General features: G+C 47.4%; 1 protein-coding gene across 1 annotated transcript; it reads right to left on the bottom strand.

Moving 5' to 3' along the window:
• Positions 1 to 11,493: 11,493 nt before the first annotated feature.
• KLK13 (kallikrein related peptidase 13) lies at positions 11,494 to 19,284 on the bottom strand. Its single transcript, XM_032387999.1, has 6 exons — positions 19,211 to 19,284; positions 18,667 to 18,753; positions 14,753 to 14,942; positions 14,280 to 14,548; positions 13,041 to 13,177; positions 11,494 to 11,702 (listed from the first exon to the last, which is right to left on the bottom strand). The coding sequence occupies exons 2-6, from the start codon at positions 18,716 to 18,718 to the stop codon at positions 11,514 to 11,516; spliced, it is 837 nt and encodes a 278-aa protein (XP_032243890.1). The 5' UTR covers positions 18,719 to 18,753; positions 19,211 to 19,284; the 3' UTR covers positions 11,494 to 11,513.
• Between the last annotated feature and the right edge of the window lie 128 nt (positions 19,285 to 19,412).

Raw genomic sequence — 19,412 nt, 5'->3', positions numbered from 1 at the left:
ATGGCACCCAATTGAAATTTACAACTAAATGGGGGTGGGGTGGCAGGGGAGGGGCCCAGGACGGTTGTGGGGTGAAGACCCGACCCCACTCCTTCTCCCCTCCTTTCCAAGCCAGCGCCAGAGACCCATGACTCAAGGTGATCTGGGAGCTGGGTTCTAATCCCGATTCCTGGCAAGGTGAGGAAGGCTGAGGGAGAGTGGGACGCCCACACCCGGGCCCCTCCCCACCCTGTGCAGGAAATAGGCAGGAGGGTAGGTGGCTAAGAGCTCCGACAGTGGAAGGGAGAAGCAGGGAAAGCAAGAGCAGAGAGAGCCCAGACAGAGAAGGAAGAGATTTCGAAATAGGTGATCAGGAAGAGACTGAAGAGGTTTCTAAACTGGGTTCCCCAGAGTTGATTCTAATTGAATTTTCTCAATGCACAGTCCACCCTGTTTCCTGCAAAGAAGCCCACTCTTCCTATCAGCATGTGGTCGGTTTATCTAATTCCTTGAAAGTCTGTGGGGTTTTTTCTGCATGAGGGCTTCCACTGAGAAAGAAAGGGACAGGGGACGGAGAGAGAACCAGGGACAAGACAATCTGTGCTGTCTTTAGCTTTTGATTTGTTTTGAGACACCACCTAACTCAAGCCCTCTCTATTTCTGGATTTCTGGGGGCTCTGCTTTTATGGAGATGCAATTTACATGCCATATAATTCACTCTCAGCTCCAGTAGGGAGCTGCCCTCTGGAACACACACCAGCACTGTCAGTTCCCATGGCTTTTCAAAAGAAGCTGGAAATTCAGATTTATGGTAGGACATTTCCTGATTTTAAAATACTGGCCAGGACGCCTGACTGGCTCAGTCAGTAGAGCGTGCCAACTCTTGATCTTGCGGTTGCAAGTTCAAACCTCATGTTGGGTGTAGAGATTACTTACAATAAGAAGTCTTTAAAATAAAATAAAATATCGGCAAAAAACCCAAAACACCTAGGGTTCCCCAACAGATTTCTTTCTCTCTCCCACTCTCTCTTGTCTTCTCTTTCTGCCTCTACTTTTTTTTTTTTTTTTTAAGATTTATTTATTCATTTATTTGACAGAGAGATAGAGAGAGCACAAGTCGGGTGGGGAATGGCAGAGGGAGAGGGAGAAGCAGACTCTCGCTGAGCAGGGAGCCTGACATGGGGCTCGATCCCAGGACCCTGGGATCATGACCCGAGCCGAAGGCAGACGCTTAACCGACTGAGACACCCAGGTGCCCTTGCCTCTACTTTTTTAAAGTAAAATTCACATAACATAAAACTAAGCACTTGAACCATGTTCAAGTCCACAATTCAGCGAATTCCACCACACTCAACCCACTGTGCAACCATCACCACAATCTAATTCCAGGACATTTTCTTCAGCCCCAAAAGAGACTCTGTACTCATGAGGCTGATGTCCATCCCACGATGAATGGTAAATAAAATATGGTCTATCCATACCACGGAGTATTATGCAGCCGGAAAAAGGAGTGAAGCACTGACACCGGCCACAATGTGGATGAACTCTGAAAACAGTATGCTAGGTGAAAGAAGTCAGTCACAAAGGCCACATCTTGTATGATCCCATGTATGTGAAATGTCCAGAACAGGCACATGCACAGGGACAAAAAGCAGATTGGTGGTGCCGGGGCTGTAGGGAGTGGGGAGTGGCTACCTAGTGGTTCTCTTTTGACATACAGTCTCTTGCAACTTGTGGCTTCTGGAGAAAGCCAATCCCTTCTTTTGTAGCTGGAGGCTTCAAGAGGGCACGGACTGGCTCACAACCTCATGCTCACACCTCCCGCACTCAGGGAAAGCTCTGAGCACCTTTGCCACCTCCCCTGGGGAGCCCCCCAGAGCTCTCAAGTCCCGAGCTCCACGCTTTACTGTTGGGCATTATTGTAAGCTCAACATGCAGCCTGTTTCCTAGAGAGAACTCAGCTATGCCAACACCTGGGGCGAGGGCCCACAGCATGGAGACCATCACAGATGTGGAAACTGAGGCAGGACTAGATAAAGTCACTCACCCATACTCATGTAGCTGGCCAGTGCCAGAGCCAGAGTTTGAACCCAAGCAGGCTGTCTCCAGAGCCTGTACCATTAATCATTGTCCAAAGATATGGATGAACAAATGAATGGCTAACTGAATGAGTACAGGGGTGAACAGAGGAATGTAGGAATGTTCTTACAGGTTTCAAAGTAGGATAGCTTTTGGAATCCTACAGACTGGGCTGAAACCTCAGCTCACACCATGACTCACTGGGGGCCATCAGGCTTTGGCTTGACCTGTTTGTTCATCTGAAAGATGGGGCTGGGAGGCAGCTCCCTGTCCACACACTACTTCCTCTTGGGATCATCAAACAAGGCAACAAAAGATGGGTGAGGATATCAGGTACATTAAGTGAAGACACTCTCAAAATTGCCCTTCCCAGTTTCTTTCTCAAGGAGTTTTCAAAGCTGACTTAGATGACAGAATCTTTTTCTCAGCTGTGAAGAACTATCAGCTACAGCTTGGTGCTGTTCTTTGTCTTCTGTCTCTCTCTCTCTCTTCTATTTCTCTGTCCCATTCATTCACTCATGCATTCACTCAACAAACATTTCAAAATGCCCTGTGTGCCTGACCCTCTGCTGGGTGACACTGGGACCACAGAGTTGCATCAGAACCAGTGGCCCCCACCACTCTCAGAGCCTTGCCCTGTTTCTCTTCCATCCTTCCCAGTTAAACTTATCCACGGAGATCTACTCACCGCTTGCTTCCCACAGCCTCTGTCTTTTTGGGTCTCCAGAGACTTCCCTATTGAGCAATCCCATGGTCTCCTGGTCCTCACTTTACTCAGTCTTCAGGCAGCCTTCCACCTGGCCTGCCCCTTACTCCTTCATGCATTTCTGGTTCCCCTCCCACTTTCTGCCTCTCAGTAATGAATAGGTCTTTTTTCCTCCCCTGGTGCCTTGACAAACAAGGGAGTTCCCAGGGCCTGTCCTAAGCCTTGCTCTCCACACTGACTGCCTACACGGGGCAGTTTCACCTGTCACCCGTGATAGCATGGCTCTTAGTCTCTCCCTGGCTTCAGGTCTGTGCATCCAACAGCCTCCTGGATGACCCAAACCCAGCTCCCCAACTGTCCCACCAACTTGTTCTCAGACCCTGCTCGCTCCATCTTGTGGCCCTAACTCCCAGCCGGTCCTCCGGTCTGGACCCTTGGGACACTGATTCTCCCTAGGACCCAGTGTCTCTTCCTTCTTCTGAGACATCCCATCCCAAGACTGCAGCCACCACTCATTGCTCCCTGGCTCCTGGCCCGGAAATCTGCCTCCAGAGGTCTGGCCCTCTGCAGCCATTGGTGTCTTGCACAGCTAGGGGAGGGAGAGAGACAAGCAGACTCCGCGCTGAGCCCAGAGCCTGCCCCGGCTCGATCTCAAGACCCTGATATCATGACCTGAGCCGAAATCTGCTTTCAACCCTACCAGAATTTATGCTGCTGAGGTGAGGAAAATGTAATCTGGTTGCCAGGAGAACCAACAGCATGATTAGAGGGTTGGAACTTTCAGCCCCCCGCCCCACTCCACCCCTGCCCAGAACTCTTGGGCTGGGAAGAGGCACACAGATAGGTCTGGGCGCAGACATGCCACCCAGGGCCACTTGATGGAAGCCCCCAGCCCCACACCTCTGTTCCTGAAGGCCAACTATGGAAGCTTCTGACTTGGGTCAGTTAAGTCTACAACAGCAGATTCAGTGCCAAGCAGCACAGTCTCAAATGCACGTTCACCAGCAGACAGCAGGGCCAGTGAGCAGGACAGCATGATGAGAAAGACCCCGTGGTCATCTACACTCCTGTTCACAGTGCCAAATGTGGCCACCCCCAGAGGTAGGAGGGACCCTGTAGTGCATGTGTGGCATGTCAGGCCAGACATGTGGGCCAACTTTCAGATGGAGGAGTCCATCCTGTTTCTGTGGGGTGGCTACAACATTATCCTCCATTGTCTCTCCTCCAAAAATCCTCACTTGGGCCTCCGCCCCCTCTACCCGCCCACAGCCTGTCTGCTGCTTTTGTCTTGTCATTGAACCCGTTAGAATGGAAACTTGGGCTTATATGCCCATTGCCCCCGTGATATTGTGATTTAGGATAAGAAGTATGTTTTTGGTCTTAGTCCCCATTCCTGGCACAGAGCTCCTAAAACTCTTGGAATCTCCTTAAAAAAAAAAGGTGTCTTTTGTCATATGAATGCACCTAAGAATGGGAGGGGACTGGGGCTGCAGATGGAATCAATCACCAATGGACAATGAGTTAATCAATTGTGCCTATGCAGTGAAGCCTCCACAAATACCCAAAAGGACGGGGCTCAGAGGGTTTCCAGGTTGGTGAACGCATGCGGAGAGAATGGTGCACCCAGACAGGGCAAGGAAGCTCCGTACCCCTTCCCACAAATCTTGCCCTATGCATCTCTTCTACCTGGCTGTTCTGAGTTTTATCCTTTTACAGTAAACTGGTAATCAAGTAAGTAAAATGTTTCTCTGAGTTCTGTGAGCCACTCTGGCAAATTATTCCAACCCAGGGAGGACGTCGTGGAACCCTCCGATCTATATAGCACTTGGCCAGAAGCACGGGTAAAAAACTAGGACTTGAGATTGGCATCTGAAGGCAGAGGTAGGGGGCAGTCTTGCAGGACTGAGCCCTTAACCTATGTGATCTGGTAGTGTAGTTACTACCTCCTGGTAGTGTAGTTAACCTAAACTGTGGGACAATTGCTTGATGGTGTTGGGGAACCCCACCTCCACACATTGGGATTGTGTGCAGAGACCAATACCCCTACTAGGCTGGGAAGTCCAGCTTAGTCCCTCCGAAAAGGCCTCTCAGTAGGGGAAGTGGCTGAGCTTGGCCTGGACCCTTCAGACTAGAGGGAGAACTCTTAGCCTAAGTCTAGTCTGGGAGCTGACATCTCCCCACCCGGGGCCTTGGGAGAATAAAAAGCAAGGGCTTGATGTGTCAGGCCAACGCTGGGAAGCATGGTTATCCCTCTGACACACTCCCCTTCCGAAGGCTTTCAGTCTCTTCAGTCTTTTCCAAGACTTTTCTAGCCCCTCCCTCACAACCACCAGCTTTCCAAATCCCTCCCGCACAGGATCCCATTGTTATTAAAATTCCCCTGCACGAAAACAGGAAGAGGAGGGCAAGTGGCTGCAAAATCACAGGAGAGGGAGGGAGGGCGGGTGGAGGGATGCCTGAGAAGCCTGGCCACCTGGCTAGCCTTTCTGAATTAAGGTGTTGTTGGCCAGGCAGAACCTCCAACTCAGGTATGTCATTATTTTTTGTTCCACAAGAAGGATTTGGGCGGCCGCCTCCCATTCTCCCAAATCCCCAGCTGGCTGCTCCCAAATTGCCCAAGGCTGTCTGCTCTGGCTCTGGGGCCTTGGAGACAAATCATCATAACAATTTTGTCAGTAAGAACAATGATCCGTACTAATGAGAGCACTGCTCAGTAAGCACTCACTCGGGTGGCAGGTGTTCTGAATGCTTTTCACATATTAATGCAATTAATCCTCCCAAGACCCCTCTCACCACGTAGGTGTTATTTTTTTAAAAGATGTATTAATATATTTAGATCTTTTTTTCTTTTCTTTTTTTTTCTTATTATGTTCAGTCAGCCAACATATAGTACATCATTAGTTTGTGATTAGAGTGTTCTAAAGCCTCAGGTGTGCAGAGAGGAATTCGCTGGTGGCACATTATTGTAAGTGATGTGTACATGTCCCTCTTTTGTTTTCCTTATTACCTTATTCCTTTTGTCTCCTTCCCTTTCTGCTATTGTCCTCACCATTGCATATCTTTGCTATTATCTTTGTTACTGTGTATCTTTTGCTATTGCTTTTATTACTATGTATCTTTGCTATTATCTTTGTTACTATGTATCCTTTGTTACCTTTATTAATGAGTACCTTCTGCTATTGTATTTTTTATTGCATAGCCTTTTAAAAACTATGAGAGTCACATAAATAAAATTTTTACATTTTTTTTTTAAGATTTATTTATTTATTTATTTGAGAGAGAGAGAATGAGAGAGCACATGAGAGGGGGGAGGGTCAGAGGGAGAAGCAGACGCCCTGCCGAGCAGGCAGCCCGATGCGGGACTCGATCCTGGGACTCCAGGATCATGACCTGAGCCAAAGGCAGTCGCTTAACCAACTGAGCCACCCAGGCGCCCAAAATTTTTACATTTTTAAAAATTAAAAAGATAAACTTAAATTCACATAAAGTTCACCATTTAAGGCGCACGGTTTAATAGCACTTAGTACATTCACAGTGTTGTATATTTTTTTATTAGAATATGTTCTTACAAATTGTATATTGTTTTATGTGCAAAGCACTGTGTAGAGTTCTGTGTAGTTTGAATTTATGTCAGCAGTATTGTGGTGTACAGCTTTTCTTTTTTAAGCTCAGAACTAAGTTTTTTTTTCATTTTTAAAGAAGGTATTATTTACATAAATTAAAATCCATTCATTTTAGGTGTTCGATTTGATGAATTTTGGAAACTGGAGGCTATTGGGCAACCTCCACTATAATCAAAACATAGAACAGTACCTCTCACCTTCCTCCCCATCCTTAAGCTGCCCTGCACCCCTTCTGCAAAAGCTCTCCCTCCCTCCTCTGCCCCAGGCTACCACTGATCTACATTCTGCCACTATCATCTTGCCTTTTAGATCATATAAATGTTTGGCTTCTCTCACTAACATAATGCATTTCAGAATCACCCATGTTTTTGCATTTTTCTGTCAATAGTTCATTCCTTTTTATTGCTGTGCAGTATCCCACAGCATGGGTATACAACAGCCTTCATCCATTCACCAGTTGTTGGATATCTGGGTTGCTTCCAGTTTTCAGGTTATTCCAAATAATGTTGCTATAAACATTCATGTACACATCATTGTGTGGGCATATGTTTTCATTTCTCTTAGCCAGGCACCTAGGAGTGGCATTGCAGGATCATATGATGTGTATGTTTAACTCTATAAGAAATTGCCTAGGAGTGGCATTGCAGGATCATATGTTTAACTCTATAAGAAATTGCCCGGGCGCCCGGGTGGCTCAGTTGGTTAAGCAACTGCCTTCGGCTCAGGTCATGATTCTGGAGTCTCGGGATCGAGTCCCACATCGGGCTCTCTGCTCAGCGAGGGGTCTGCTTCTCCCTCTGACCCTTCCCCTCTCATGCTCTCTGTCTCCCATTCTCTCTCTCAGATAAATAAATAAAATCTTTAAAAAAAAAAAAAAGAAATTGCCCAATGTTTTCTAAAGTGGTTGTCCCACTTTGCATTGCCACCAGCAGCGTATAAGCGTTCCAGTGGCCCACATCTTTGTCAACACTTAATACTGTCAATCTTTTTAATTTTCACCATTGAAGTTGGTAGCACTATACCTTTAAGATTCCGATCACGTGTGCATCTAGCCTGTTGCTTGTAAATGCTGTGTAGTCCTCCATGGTGCTCTCCACCATGTCCTAACATCCACCCCCACCCTCACTGGTGGGTGCTCAGTTTTCCTCTAATTCCCAGCACAACAAAGAAATGAGTGACAGACACTTCATAGTTGCCTCTTGGTGATCTGCATGATCACTGCCCTAGGATAGACCTCAGGAGTGGAACTACTGTGTCCTAGGGTGTGCATATACTTAATTCAGCCAAGGAGTGCCAAATTACTTTCCCAAAATAACTGGACAGTGTCCATTCACACCAGCTGTGCACTAGAGTATTGTCTCTGCATCCCTGCCAATACATGGGTTATTTCACTTTAAAGATTTCTAATCTATCTAATAAACATAAAGAGATTGTTATTTGTATTTGTGTTTCTTAGATGACTAATGAGTCTGTACACTTTTCATCTTAACTTCCTGTTTGTTTCCTCCTCTGCAAATGCATTCATAGCCCTGAGTATTCTTCTTGTTTATGTGCAGGATTTCCTTGCACATTTTAGATACCAACGCCAGGTCAATATTACACTTTGCAAGTATCTTCACCCATTGATTTACTTTGTTCCTGTTGTCTTTTGTTGAACTGAAAATCCTTAGTCAGATTAAATAATTGTTGCCTTATGATTAGTCCATCTGAAGTTTTAAAGTCTTTCCTCACCCCTAAGTCACAAAAATTTTCTCTGTCATTATCTTCCATTAGCTTTATGGTTCGACCCTTAGCTTTTAGGTCTTTATGCAATTTGGTGTTAAGTACCAGTGTTATACCCATTTGAGTGGTAGGAAAACTGAGGCATGAAGAAGGTAAGTCATGGGGTTAAATAAGTGGCAGAGCTGGAATTCACACCCAGGCAGCCTGGCCTCAGAAACTCTGTTCTTAGCTACTACATCATGCTGCTCTGATTGAGAAGTTGGCTGAGTGCAGACTTTAAATGTCAATCTTTTAACAACCCTGAGCAGTAGGTCCTGTTAGTACCAGAGGAGGAAACAGACACTCCCAAAAGATAAAGATTCTTCCATCCAAAACCAGATCCTTCAGACTCCATCCTCTGTGCTTTTATTTATTCATTTTTATTTACTTTTAAGTAATCTGTACATCCAACATGGAGCTTGAACTCACAACCTCAAGATCAAGAGTCTCATGCTCTGCCGAATGAGGCAGCCAGGAGCCCCCACCCCCTGTGCTTTTAAACACTAAACTACAGTCTCCCCGATAGGAAACAGGGATGGTGGACACTGAAAGATGATGGCTCCCTCCTTCTGTTCTTTGCACAGTATGGATCCCTCTCACTTTTTAGGTCTTCAGCCAAATGCCACCTCCTCCAAGAAGCCCTTGCTGACTACCTGTGGAAAACAGCCTCCCCTCTAATTTTCTAACACAGAACCCTGTTTAGATCCTTCATGGATTACATTTATTATCACATAGAAATCATCACAATTTGCAGTTATTTAGTTTAGTTTAGTTGTTAATTTTCTGTAAATCCCCTGAGGACAGAGTTTATTGCCACTTGACTGTCTAATAAACAGTTCAAAACAAAAACTCCCAGTATTCCCCTGCAAATCTCTTCCTTCCAAAATTTCCCCAAATTTAGTAAATGGCAGCTCCATTTAGTATACGGTTGCTCAGGCCAAAGCATTGAGGTCTCCTTGGCTTCTTCATCTGATGTCAGCAGATACTGTCCAACAATCTCTTCAAGCAGATCCAGAATCTGCCTCCTTAACTCCCCTGAGAACATCACCTGGTCCAAGAACCTTCACCTCCCACCTGAGCTCTTGAAGTGCAGTCACTTCCACACCACCCTCTTCACCATCTTCCCAATCTTCAGGTGCGCCAGGCTGGCTCCTGCCACAGGGCCTTTGTACTTGTATTTTCTACATGGGGTGCTGCTCCCCAGATGTGCACTTGGCTCTCTCCCTCCATCTTTTCATTGTTTTGTTTTGTTTTTGTTTTTAATGTCACCATCTCAGGGCTCTTCCCCAGACCATCCTATTTAAAATAGCAACTCTGGGGGCACCTGGGCGGCTCAGTCGTTAAGCATCTGCCTTCAGCTGGGGTCATGATCCCAGGGTTCTGGGATCGAGCCCCGCATTGGGCTCCCTGCTCCGCGGGAAGCCTGCTTCTCCCTCTCCCACTCCCCCTGCTTGTGTTCCCTCTCTCGCTGTGTCTCTCTCTGTTAAATAAATAAATAAAATCTTTTAAAAAAAATAAAAAATAGCAACTCCGGGGCACCTGGGTGGCTCAGGCGGTAGAACATGTGACTCGATCTCAGGGTCATGAGTACAAGCATCACGTTGGGCATAGAACTTACATAAAAAAATAAAATAGCAACTCCACTCACTCTCCCAACCCAACATTCCTTATCCTTTGTCTCTGCTTTTTTGCCATGGTTCACATTGCCACTTCAGTCTATCTCCTTATTCTTTTTTTTTTTTTTTTGTAATTGTGTCTCCTTGCAAAGAACGCAAGCTCTACAGGGCAGAAGTTTTATCTAATTCACTGTTTATCAGCTGTGCCCACAACAGTGCCTGGCTTGTGATAAGTGCCAATATTTGCTAAATAAATAAAGTTGTATTTACCAACACCCAGGAGGGTGCCTGCAGATGGTCAGCATTGAACAAATGCTGAAAAAAGTAACTTCTTTTTTTGTTGTTTTGTTTTAAGTAAGCTCTATGCCCAGCATGGGGTTTGAACTCAGGACCCTGAGGTCAAGAGTTGCATGCTCTACCAACTGAGCCAGCCAGGAACCCCAAATGGAACACTTTTAGGACACTGCAAATTTGAGGGGTTGTTGTTGACACCCTAAGATGATGTTCTGTAGAGAACCATGCGAATAATAATAATGGAAGTGCTTAACATTAATCATAAGGGAAAAATGAAGAGGGGGAAATTGGAGGGAGAGATGAACCATGAGAGACTATGGACTCTGAGAAACAAACTGAGGGTTTTAGAGGGGAGGGGGGTGGGGGGATGGGTTAGCCCGGTGATGGGTATTAAGGAGGGCGCGTATCGCATGGAGCACTGGGTGTTATATGAAAACAATGAATCGTGGATCACTACATCAAAAAATAATGATGCATTGTATGGTGATTAACATAACATAATAAAATTTAAAAAAAAATAAATAAAAAATCATAATAGTGCTATGAGGAGCAATGATGATCCCCACTTACAGATGAAAAAATAGAGGGGCAGTGAGTTCTATGTTTTGTTCAAAGCAGGGACACGGTGGCTTGAGCATTTAACCACTGCATTTGGGGTCACTGAACAAAGATGCTTGTGGGGGAGATAAAAAGACAGAATACTTGGCAGATAATAGGGTCTAGGCATGGAGGCCCCTCTGGGTACTGAACCCCAGAATGCTAATCTAGTGTGCTAGTGACCTTTAGTGGGCATGGGGATTCAGAGACAGGGAATCCTGGCAAAATGTGGGATGTAGGTAGAGAAAGGACACTTGGGAGACCACAAACTATGTGAGAATGAACCTTTATGAGGATTCAATATTAGCTGTGATGTGATTAATCATTCAGATGTGCCTAGAATATTGTTGGGGCAGATTCTGGGCACAAGATAATATTTTCAGGATGAAATACCACAGGGGTCTAGAACTTTCTTGAGCACCAGACACAGAAGTGTCTGGAATGTTGGCAATAAATAAATATTTGAAGGGGCATAGGATGTTGTCAAGGAAGTTCCATTCACGGGACATAGAATATTGTTGAGATGGGCCAATGGGTGTATTTAGTGTGTTCCACAGACAGAACATTCAGATGGCTATCGGCGATTATGTTGAAACAGTGGGAGTCCTGGAATGTTGTCTGGGTTGGAACGTTCAGGGTGCCAAGGTGTTTCAGGATGCAGTATCTGGGAGACCATAATATTGGAAGTGACTGAATGCTTTTGAAACACGAAACGTCAGCTAGGATCAGACACACTGAGAACATGGATCACTGGTTCAAGTAGAACTTTGGGAGGGGCCAAGATGGGCTGGGCTAACTGGACAAATGGAGTGAGGAAGGCACAGAGGGAGGAAGGAGGCAGGTGAGCCAACCCGGCTTTTATTGTGGGCCCTTCGTCCATTTCTGGTCCTGGGTTTTATGTTTTCGAATTGTGTCTTGGATCCACAGAACATACTGAGAAACTCGAGTGTAGACACCAGGCCGGTTTGGCTGACCGCATGGGAAGTCTCCCCAGGAGATGATGCCATGGAGTGTTCCATTACAGACCAGGGGGCCCCCGGAGTCGCCCTGAGTGGGGGAAGAGAGAGAGGTGGGGTCCTTGGTGGAGCCAAAGGCACAGGCTGGGACATGTGGGAGAGAGTGAAAAATGGAGAGAGACACACTCAGAGGCAGAGACAAAGAAAGACAGGCACACAGAGAGAATGAGAAACAGGAAGACAAGAAGACAAACAAAAGAGACACAAAGGGAAAGATGGAGCTGGATGCACATGGAGACCAAGAGTAAGACTTCTCTCTCCACATTTTTCTCTGCTCCTCAGTCTCATTAGAGTGGTGACACCTTACCTCAACGCCCACTCCCAGTTCTCTGGTACTGCCTCCCCCACCCCCCAACTCTGCTGTGCTTTTATGGTTCCCCGGAGCCATCTCACTACTGAGTAAACTCATCCACATCTGGTTAGGGTATGCCACACGTGTATTTCCACTTCTCCCCCCGGACCCAAGACAGACGTCACTGATTAATCGAGGCACACATCATTAATTCATTCATTGCTCTTTCCCACTAAACCAAAACTCAATCTCAGAAGCCTCCTCTATTGAACATAGTTTTGTTTCTTGTGTTTGTGGAGGTTTTTGCCCACGTAGTATTATTTCCCCTTATTTTGGTAACTGCCTCCTGATTTTCTTTTTTTGGGGAAAGCCCCCTCCCTTTCCCTCAATCCTTGCTTATCCCTGCCCCTTCCTGGCCCACATAGTCAGTCCCATGACAGACTTGGTCCATCAGAGAATCCCACAGCTCTGGCCAGAGTGATGGTCCAGGACACATGACCTAAGTCAGACTAGTGAGACTCACACTCAAGATGTTTATGTAAACAACTGGAAAACTCTTTTTAGTCGAGTTGCTTAGGAAGGTGGGATGTAAGCCCAAAGCTGCTGGGGCCATCTTGCTATTGCATGGGAAAAGCTTAATTGAGAATGAAGACAAAAACAGAAGAGAGAAGAGCAGAGTTGAAAGGAGACAGAGTCCTAAACACATTATTTGTGCACCTGGATCCATCTGTGCCTGAAGCAAGACACCCCTGGACTTTTCAGTTACAAAAGCCAGTGTGTCTTGCTTAAGCTGGTTGGAGTTGGGTTTCTGTCACTTGCATCCGAAAGAATGCTAATTTTTATGAATCTCAACACAGGGATCTGGGCCGCCACTGTCAGTCAAAGCTACGGTGAATTATATTCTACAGCCACGGGTACTCTCTTTTTATCTTGACCCTCTATGCTAGGGGACATGTCATTTTAAAAGACTGTTTCCTTCAAGGCTAGAAGCAAGTCCTTTCCCCCCAGCATCTGTCCCCACCTCCATCCTTGCTTCCCATCCTGGCCCACAGCATCCCACCACCCCCTTGTTCTCACCTCGCAGGAGTCCTTGCCACCCTCCTCTGTGCCGGCACAAAGCATGTTGGGTGTGATCTTCCCCGGGTAGACTTGACGACACTCCTCATCTGAGCGTAGCTGGATGTTGGCACATTGTAAGGTTTGGGGGTAACTCACTGGGGAGGAGAGAGAGGAGGGTCTAAGGATGTCTGTCTAGGACAGGCTATGGGGTGGGAGTTAAACAGGACAGTCGGTAGAAAACGGATGGAAGGGGGAAGATGGGGAAGAGATGGGACATGTATCTGGGGAAAGTGATGGAGGAGGCAGGTGTGGAGAGAAACAGGAGGGAAGTGGAGGGGAAGATGGAAAGAATGCAGGAGATTGGGAAGGAAGAGCCATAAAAGGGAGGGAGCCGAGGAGAGGGATGGTGGGAGATGGTGAGAGACAGAGCACTGGGGATGGGGAAAACAAGGAAGAGAGATGGCAAGTCAGGGAGGAAGAGGGAATGAGATGGAAGGAAGCCTGGGCACCACTAAGATGCAAAGGGCCCTTGCTGCTCTAAGGATCAACTTCCTATTCATGCACATGTAATTTATACACAAAGGATACACCTACATTTCCTTATGTTTAACAAATACATACCTGCCAATATATCAAATTTATGTTACATATTTATTTAAATATGTATTAAAATGTATAATTTATATAATACATAATTTATATTCAAACATATCTAAATATAGAATTTATGATTTAGAAAAATCAATCTATATAATCTGCATATACAAATGTATAGTGATGTATATTTATATAAATATACATGTGATATATAGCATATGCTACCATATTTGTTTTTATTAATTTATATATTTATATAAAGAATATATAAGTTTTATGATATCTGATCTATAACATTATATATAACTTTACAACTCTATGTACATTTACATAAGGGATATATAACATAACTTTATACATATTTATAAATTTAAATATATTTTAAAGTATCTATAACTACATAATCTATGACATATAACTATATTTATAAATAGACATTTATATAAAGGATATATGTGACATATATAACTTTATGTATTTATAAATTTATATATTTATATGAAGGATATATATATAAAACACACATATGTGATACATAACATATAACTATACATCTTCTGTTATTTATATATATAAAGGAATCCTCCTCCAACCTTCCTTCCTGTTTCTGCCCCAGTTTTCCCAGCACTGACACCTCAGGCCACCTGTGAGGGTGCCTACCCTGGGGGCTGGTGGTGGTGCCCCAGCCAGACACCCGACAGCAGGTACCAGCGGGGAGACGGTCGTTGTGGGAGAGAGGCAGGACACGGATGTGGTTCGTGGGCTGGACCGGGGACTGCAGCTCCAGAAGCATGATGTCGTGGTCATGGTTCAGGTGGGTGGGGCTGCTCTGGTATTGAGGGTGGGGGATAGAGCGGACTACCTCCCTCACCTGCTCTCCGGCCTCCGAGCGCCCCAGGGCATGCTTGCCCAGGTAAACTCTGTACCCGCTGTGGGTGCAGGAAGGAGGTGATTAGAGAGGATAAGCCCATCTCCACCACTTTCCTCCTCTCCAAACATCTTCCACACTTCAACTCCAATCCCCTTCCCAACCCCAGCCCTAACTCCAACCTCATCCTCAATCTAGCTCCACTCTCCCACCACCCCAGTCCCATTTTCGTCCCTACCCTCATGCTGCCCTGACCCCCACATACTCCTTCAGACAGTGTGCTGCAGTGAGGACCCATCTGGGGTGGACCAGGACTCCCCCACAGAGCAGCCGCCCTTGAACTAGCAGGGCTGCCTGCCAGGGCTGAGAGTGGGGGCGGCAGGTGTAGCGACCCGGGAGAAACCCGCTGGTCCCATTGGTGCCGTTGAGAATCTTGGGATATTCCTGAGAGATGCCTGGTGAAGAAGAGAAAATGTTAGGAAATTGGAGTCTGGGGCGGGGAAGGAGGCACTGGGCTTGGGGAGAGGGTCAGAATTTTGCTCTGGATGACCAGGAACTGATGATTCACTTTTTGGCCTCTAGGAGTTGCCATCTTCCATGTAATGGAGATGAGTCAGGGCAAAGAGATGATGAAGTCCTTTTCCGCACAAGTGCTAACTCCGTCGGGGGTTCAGAGTTCATGAAACAAGGAAGCTTCTGATGGGTAAGCGGAAGCCTGACTTTCTCCCCACCTGCATTTCCTCATCCCACTGTGGGGATGGATTTCAGGAATAGGGATGAGACTGACCTACACATGTACCTAGGCAGTAAGTATGTATCCATCCATCCATCCATCCATCCTTCCAACATGTATTTACTGGGTGCCTCTATGGCTTTAAATACAACCCATAGCCTAACCACTCTCAAATTCAAAGTTTGCCGGACTCTATCATTGGACTCTTGCGAGCCCCTTTGGCCCCATCTCCTACTGTCCCCTTCACACACTCTGTTCCAGACTCGTGGACCCATTCTCCAGACACAGTTCTTTATCTAGTTCTGTGCTGCTCAAAATGGTAGCCACTAGCTACATGTGGATATTCAAATTTAAACTAATTGAAATGAAATAAATTCAGTTCTTCAACCACACCAGTTACATTTGAAATGCTCAAGAGCCCCACATGGCCAGTGGCTACCATATTGGACAGGACAGACATAAGACATCATATATAGGAAATATTCTACTTGATGGCACTCAGAATCTACAGGTTACATGTCTGTGTCCTTATTGACTCTGAGAGCTCATCTCAGCTCAAATATCACCCCCTCAGAAGCCATCCCAGATTCCTGGCCACCTGGTCTAATAGTGTCCCTCCCAGCCCCCCAGTCACTCCCTATTACATCCCCCCTAGTTGATTTTCATCAGAACCATGCTCACTATTCATTTCTCTTTATATTTGTTTACATTCCTGTACCAATCACCAGCGTTAGCTTCCTCAGCTGTAAAGCAGGAAAACATCTCTCAGGGCGCCTGGGTGGCTCAGTCGGTTAAGTGTCTGCCTTCGGCTCAGGTCATGATCCCAGGGTCCTGGGAACGAGCCCTGCATCGGGCTCCCTGCTCAGTGGGGAGCCTACTTCTCCCTCTCCCTCTGCCACTCTCCCCTGCTTGGGCTCTCTTTCTCACAAATAAATAAATAAAATCTTTAAAAAAAAGAAAAAGAAAACATCTCTCATTGGGCACAGTACCTGGCATTAAGCAAATGCTCAGGGAGGACTGTCATTAATTATTAGCTACAACAGGAGGTCCCCAGCTCTGTGGCCAGCAGGTTCCTCTCCTCTGTGGGCCAGCTCTCCCACCTGCATAAGCCTCAAGATTAGCTCAGTGGTTCTCAAAATTGGGAACAGGAGTCATTGGTGGGCACAAGGTCATTTTAGGTGGTACGGAGATGAGGCATGAGTGACACCAAATTGCAGCCTTGGAAACAGAGTCACTGCCCAGTTCTCTTCCAGTCCTGATTTTGTTGAGGAGGAACATCTCATGATGGGGCTACTCTGCTTTTAACACCTCTCTAATCCTCGCTGAGCTCACTTTTTATTTTTATTTATTTATTTTTTTAAAGATTTTATTTATCTATTTATTTGATACAGAGAGAGAGAGAGCACAAGTAGGCAGAGAGGCAGGCAGAGGGAGAGGGAGAAGCAGACTCCCCACTGAGCAGAGAGCCCGATGTGGGGCTTGATCCCAGGACCCTGGGATCATGACCTGAGCCAAAGGCAGCAGCTCAACTGACTGAGCCACCCAGGCACCCCTGAGCTCACTTTTTAAAACCAGGAAGCAGAAACCTTTTGCCAGCAACCTAAAAGTTATGAAGTTGAACCATGTACAGTCACTGTTTTGGGGGAGGTCCAAAAGGGTGCAGCACTGGGAATGTCAGATGGTCCAACCCAAGAAACACATTGTTTTTGTCACATTGTGCAGGACGTATTTTTTTCCTCTTACCTTTTATTTATAGCAAAGGATGCTCTTTTCCATTTAGGACAATGATATAAACTTTACTTTTAATATACTGTAAGTTAATGGGGCACCTGGGTGGCTCAGTTGGTTAAGCATCTGCCTTCAGCTCAGGTCATGATCTCCGGGTCCTGGGATTGAGTCCCACATCGGGCTCTCTGCTTAGCAGGGAGTCTGCTTCTCTCTCTCTCTCTCCCTCTGCCCCTCCCCACTGCTCGTTCTTCCTCTCTCAAATAAATAAATAAAATCTTTAATATACTGTAAGTTAAAAAAAAAAAGTTGATTCTGAGCAGACCATTAGATCTAAAATAAAGAAGATGGTTGCCAGAACCTAAAGTCTAGGATGCTGGAGACAGGGCAGGCAACATGATCAGGATCCTGACTCAGGCACCCCCAGTGTCTTTGGGGAAGAACCTGCTGTCTCAGTCCCAGGTTTTTAGCTGTGAAACTGGACTAATTGTAGTACTCTTACCTCATAAGGCTGTTGCGGGCTCCACAAGACGCATTTGGAGCTCCTAGCCCAGGGCGTGGTACCCAGGAGGGGCTTGAGACATGGGCACGAGTCCTGGGAGTGGTGCCAAAGGACAGAAACCACCCCACCTTCAGGCCAAGGGTGGTGCCCCATGCCCGGTGCCAGATGCCCAAGGACTACTCCCTTCTTCAGGTCTCAGCTCAGGGGTCTAGTCCTTTGGGGCAGGGCCTTCCAAACCAGGAGTTTCCATTACATCTCTAGGCTCCTGGCTTGGCTCCTTGAAGCCATCACCTCCCGTCACAGTTGTAATTATTAACTAATTATTTGGGTAATTGTTTGAATAATGTGTGCATCCTTCCCCGCTAGGCTCTGGGTGTTAAGAGCAGGAACTTGTACAACACCCAGCACAGTGCCTAGTGCTCAACAGCTGTTGGTTAAATGGCTGGTTGCAAGGATGGATGGATGGATGGATGGATGACGCCTGAATGGGGTTTCCAGAGAATTTGCCTGCAAAAAGGCGCTTAAACTGAAGAGAAATATTTGGGACTGACTCAGGGTGGAATCAGGTGTGGGGTCACGCCGAGGATTAAAGGAAGAACAAACTAGAAGGTTCTGGAAGCGGCTGAGAATGAAGAGCGAGTACTTCTAATAAAGTAATAATGACTAAGTTGCCAGCCCCTTCTATCAGCTGTGCACTGGCTTATTTCCATATTCACAACAACCTCTTGTAATAGGGACTTCTATGTTCTCATCTCACAGATGAAAAAAACACAGAGAAGCGAACTTACTTGCTCAAAGTGGCAGCATCAAGATTTGAACCCGAGTCTCACTCCTCTGTCTCTCAGGGAGGCCTTGAATGTGAGAGGGGGCTGCTGCAGGGGCAGGGGATGCGGGTGGGAGTGGGCTTCCCAGTGCAGAGGCGGGAAATCAGGGAAGGGGCGGGTGGGGAAGACCCAGAAGACTTAAAAATAGAGCGGGCCCCAGAAGATGTGGGACGCCCCAGGGAGGAGCCTGGGGTCGGTGGGGAGAGTGGGCTCACCCCATCGGAGAAACCAGGTCACGCAGGGACAAGCAGGAAGCTCTGGGGCTGTCCGCGCGGGATCCGACCCCCGAGTGGGCGGTGGGCGGAGCTCGGGGATCCCACGCCCCCTCCTCCTGGCCTGACCCCTCCTATCATTGTTCCGGTGGCCACCCCGCCTCCACCCCCGCGCATTCTTACCGCCTGACAAGGCCACGGTCAGGAAGGCGATCACAGCGGCCAGGGACCACATGGCGGCTCCGGGATGGGGAGCAGGGCGGGCGGGGCCTGAGAAGTTGGGGGGGTTGTTAAGGGCTGGCTGAACCCCCATCTCTGGCCGCCCCTCCTCCCCACCACTGCTCCTGCACTTCCCAATCTTGAATCTCCTTCACTAAGAACCTTGACCCTGGAATCTGCACCCCCTCCCTAATTTTCATCCTCGGTGGGGAGCCCCCGTAAGGAGGTAGGAGGGGCTGGGGTAGCGTGCGCCCGCGTCCACCCGAGCACTCCAGAGAGCGTGCGCCCGCGTCCACCCGTGCACTCTAGCGAGCGGGTGCCTCGGTATCCTCTCCCGCCGCTCTCCGCCCCCTCGCTACCCTCTCCAGCTCTGCAGATTTCTATCTCTATAACTGAACCTCTGGCTTCCCTCTCCACCTCCCTGACTCAGCTGTTCTCCCTCTTTTCCTTTCCCTCCTCACCTCTCCTTCCTCTCCCACTCCTCCCCTCTGACGCTCCCGCCCCCTACCAGGGTGAGAGGCCCGGGTGCAGAGCTTCGCCGCCAGCTGCCTCCAACTTCAGCCCGGACCCATGGCTTTTAACCTCTGAATTCCCTCCCCCCGTGCCCTCAGCATTTCCCTGTTACTGGCCCCCCCCCCCCCCCCCCCAATGGCCCCGCGGGCTGCTCCCCGCCCCCCCCCCCCCAAACCTGGGCTTGGCCCTTCCTCTTG

This window comes from Phoca vitulina, unplaced genomic scaffold, assembly GCF_004348235.1.
Source record: "Phoca vitulina isolate PV1807 unplaced genomic scaffold, GSC_HSeal_1.0 scaffold52, whole genome shotgun sequence".
Classification (NCBI taxonomy): Eukaryota; Metazoa; Chordata; class Mammalia; order Carnivora; family Phocidae; genus Phoca; species Phoca vitulina.
Note: the sequence above shows the minus strand (reverse complement) of the source record. Positions and strands in the feature narration are given on the sequence as shown.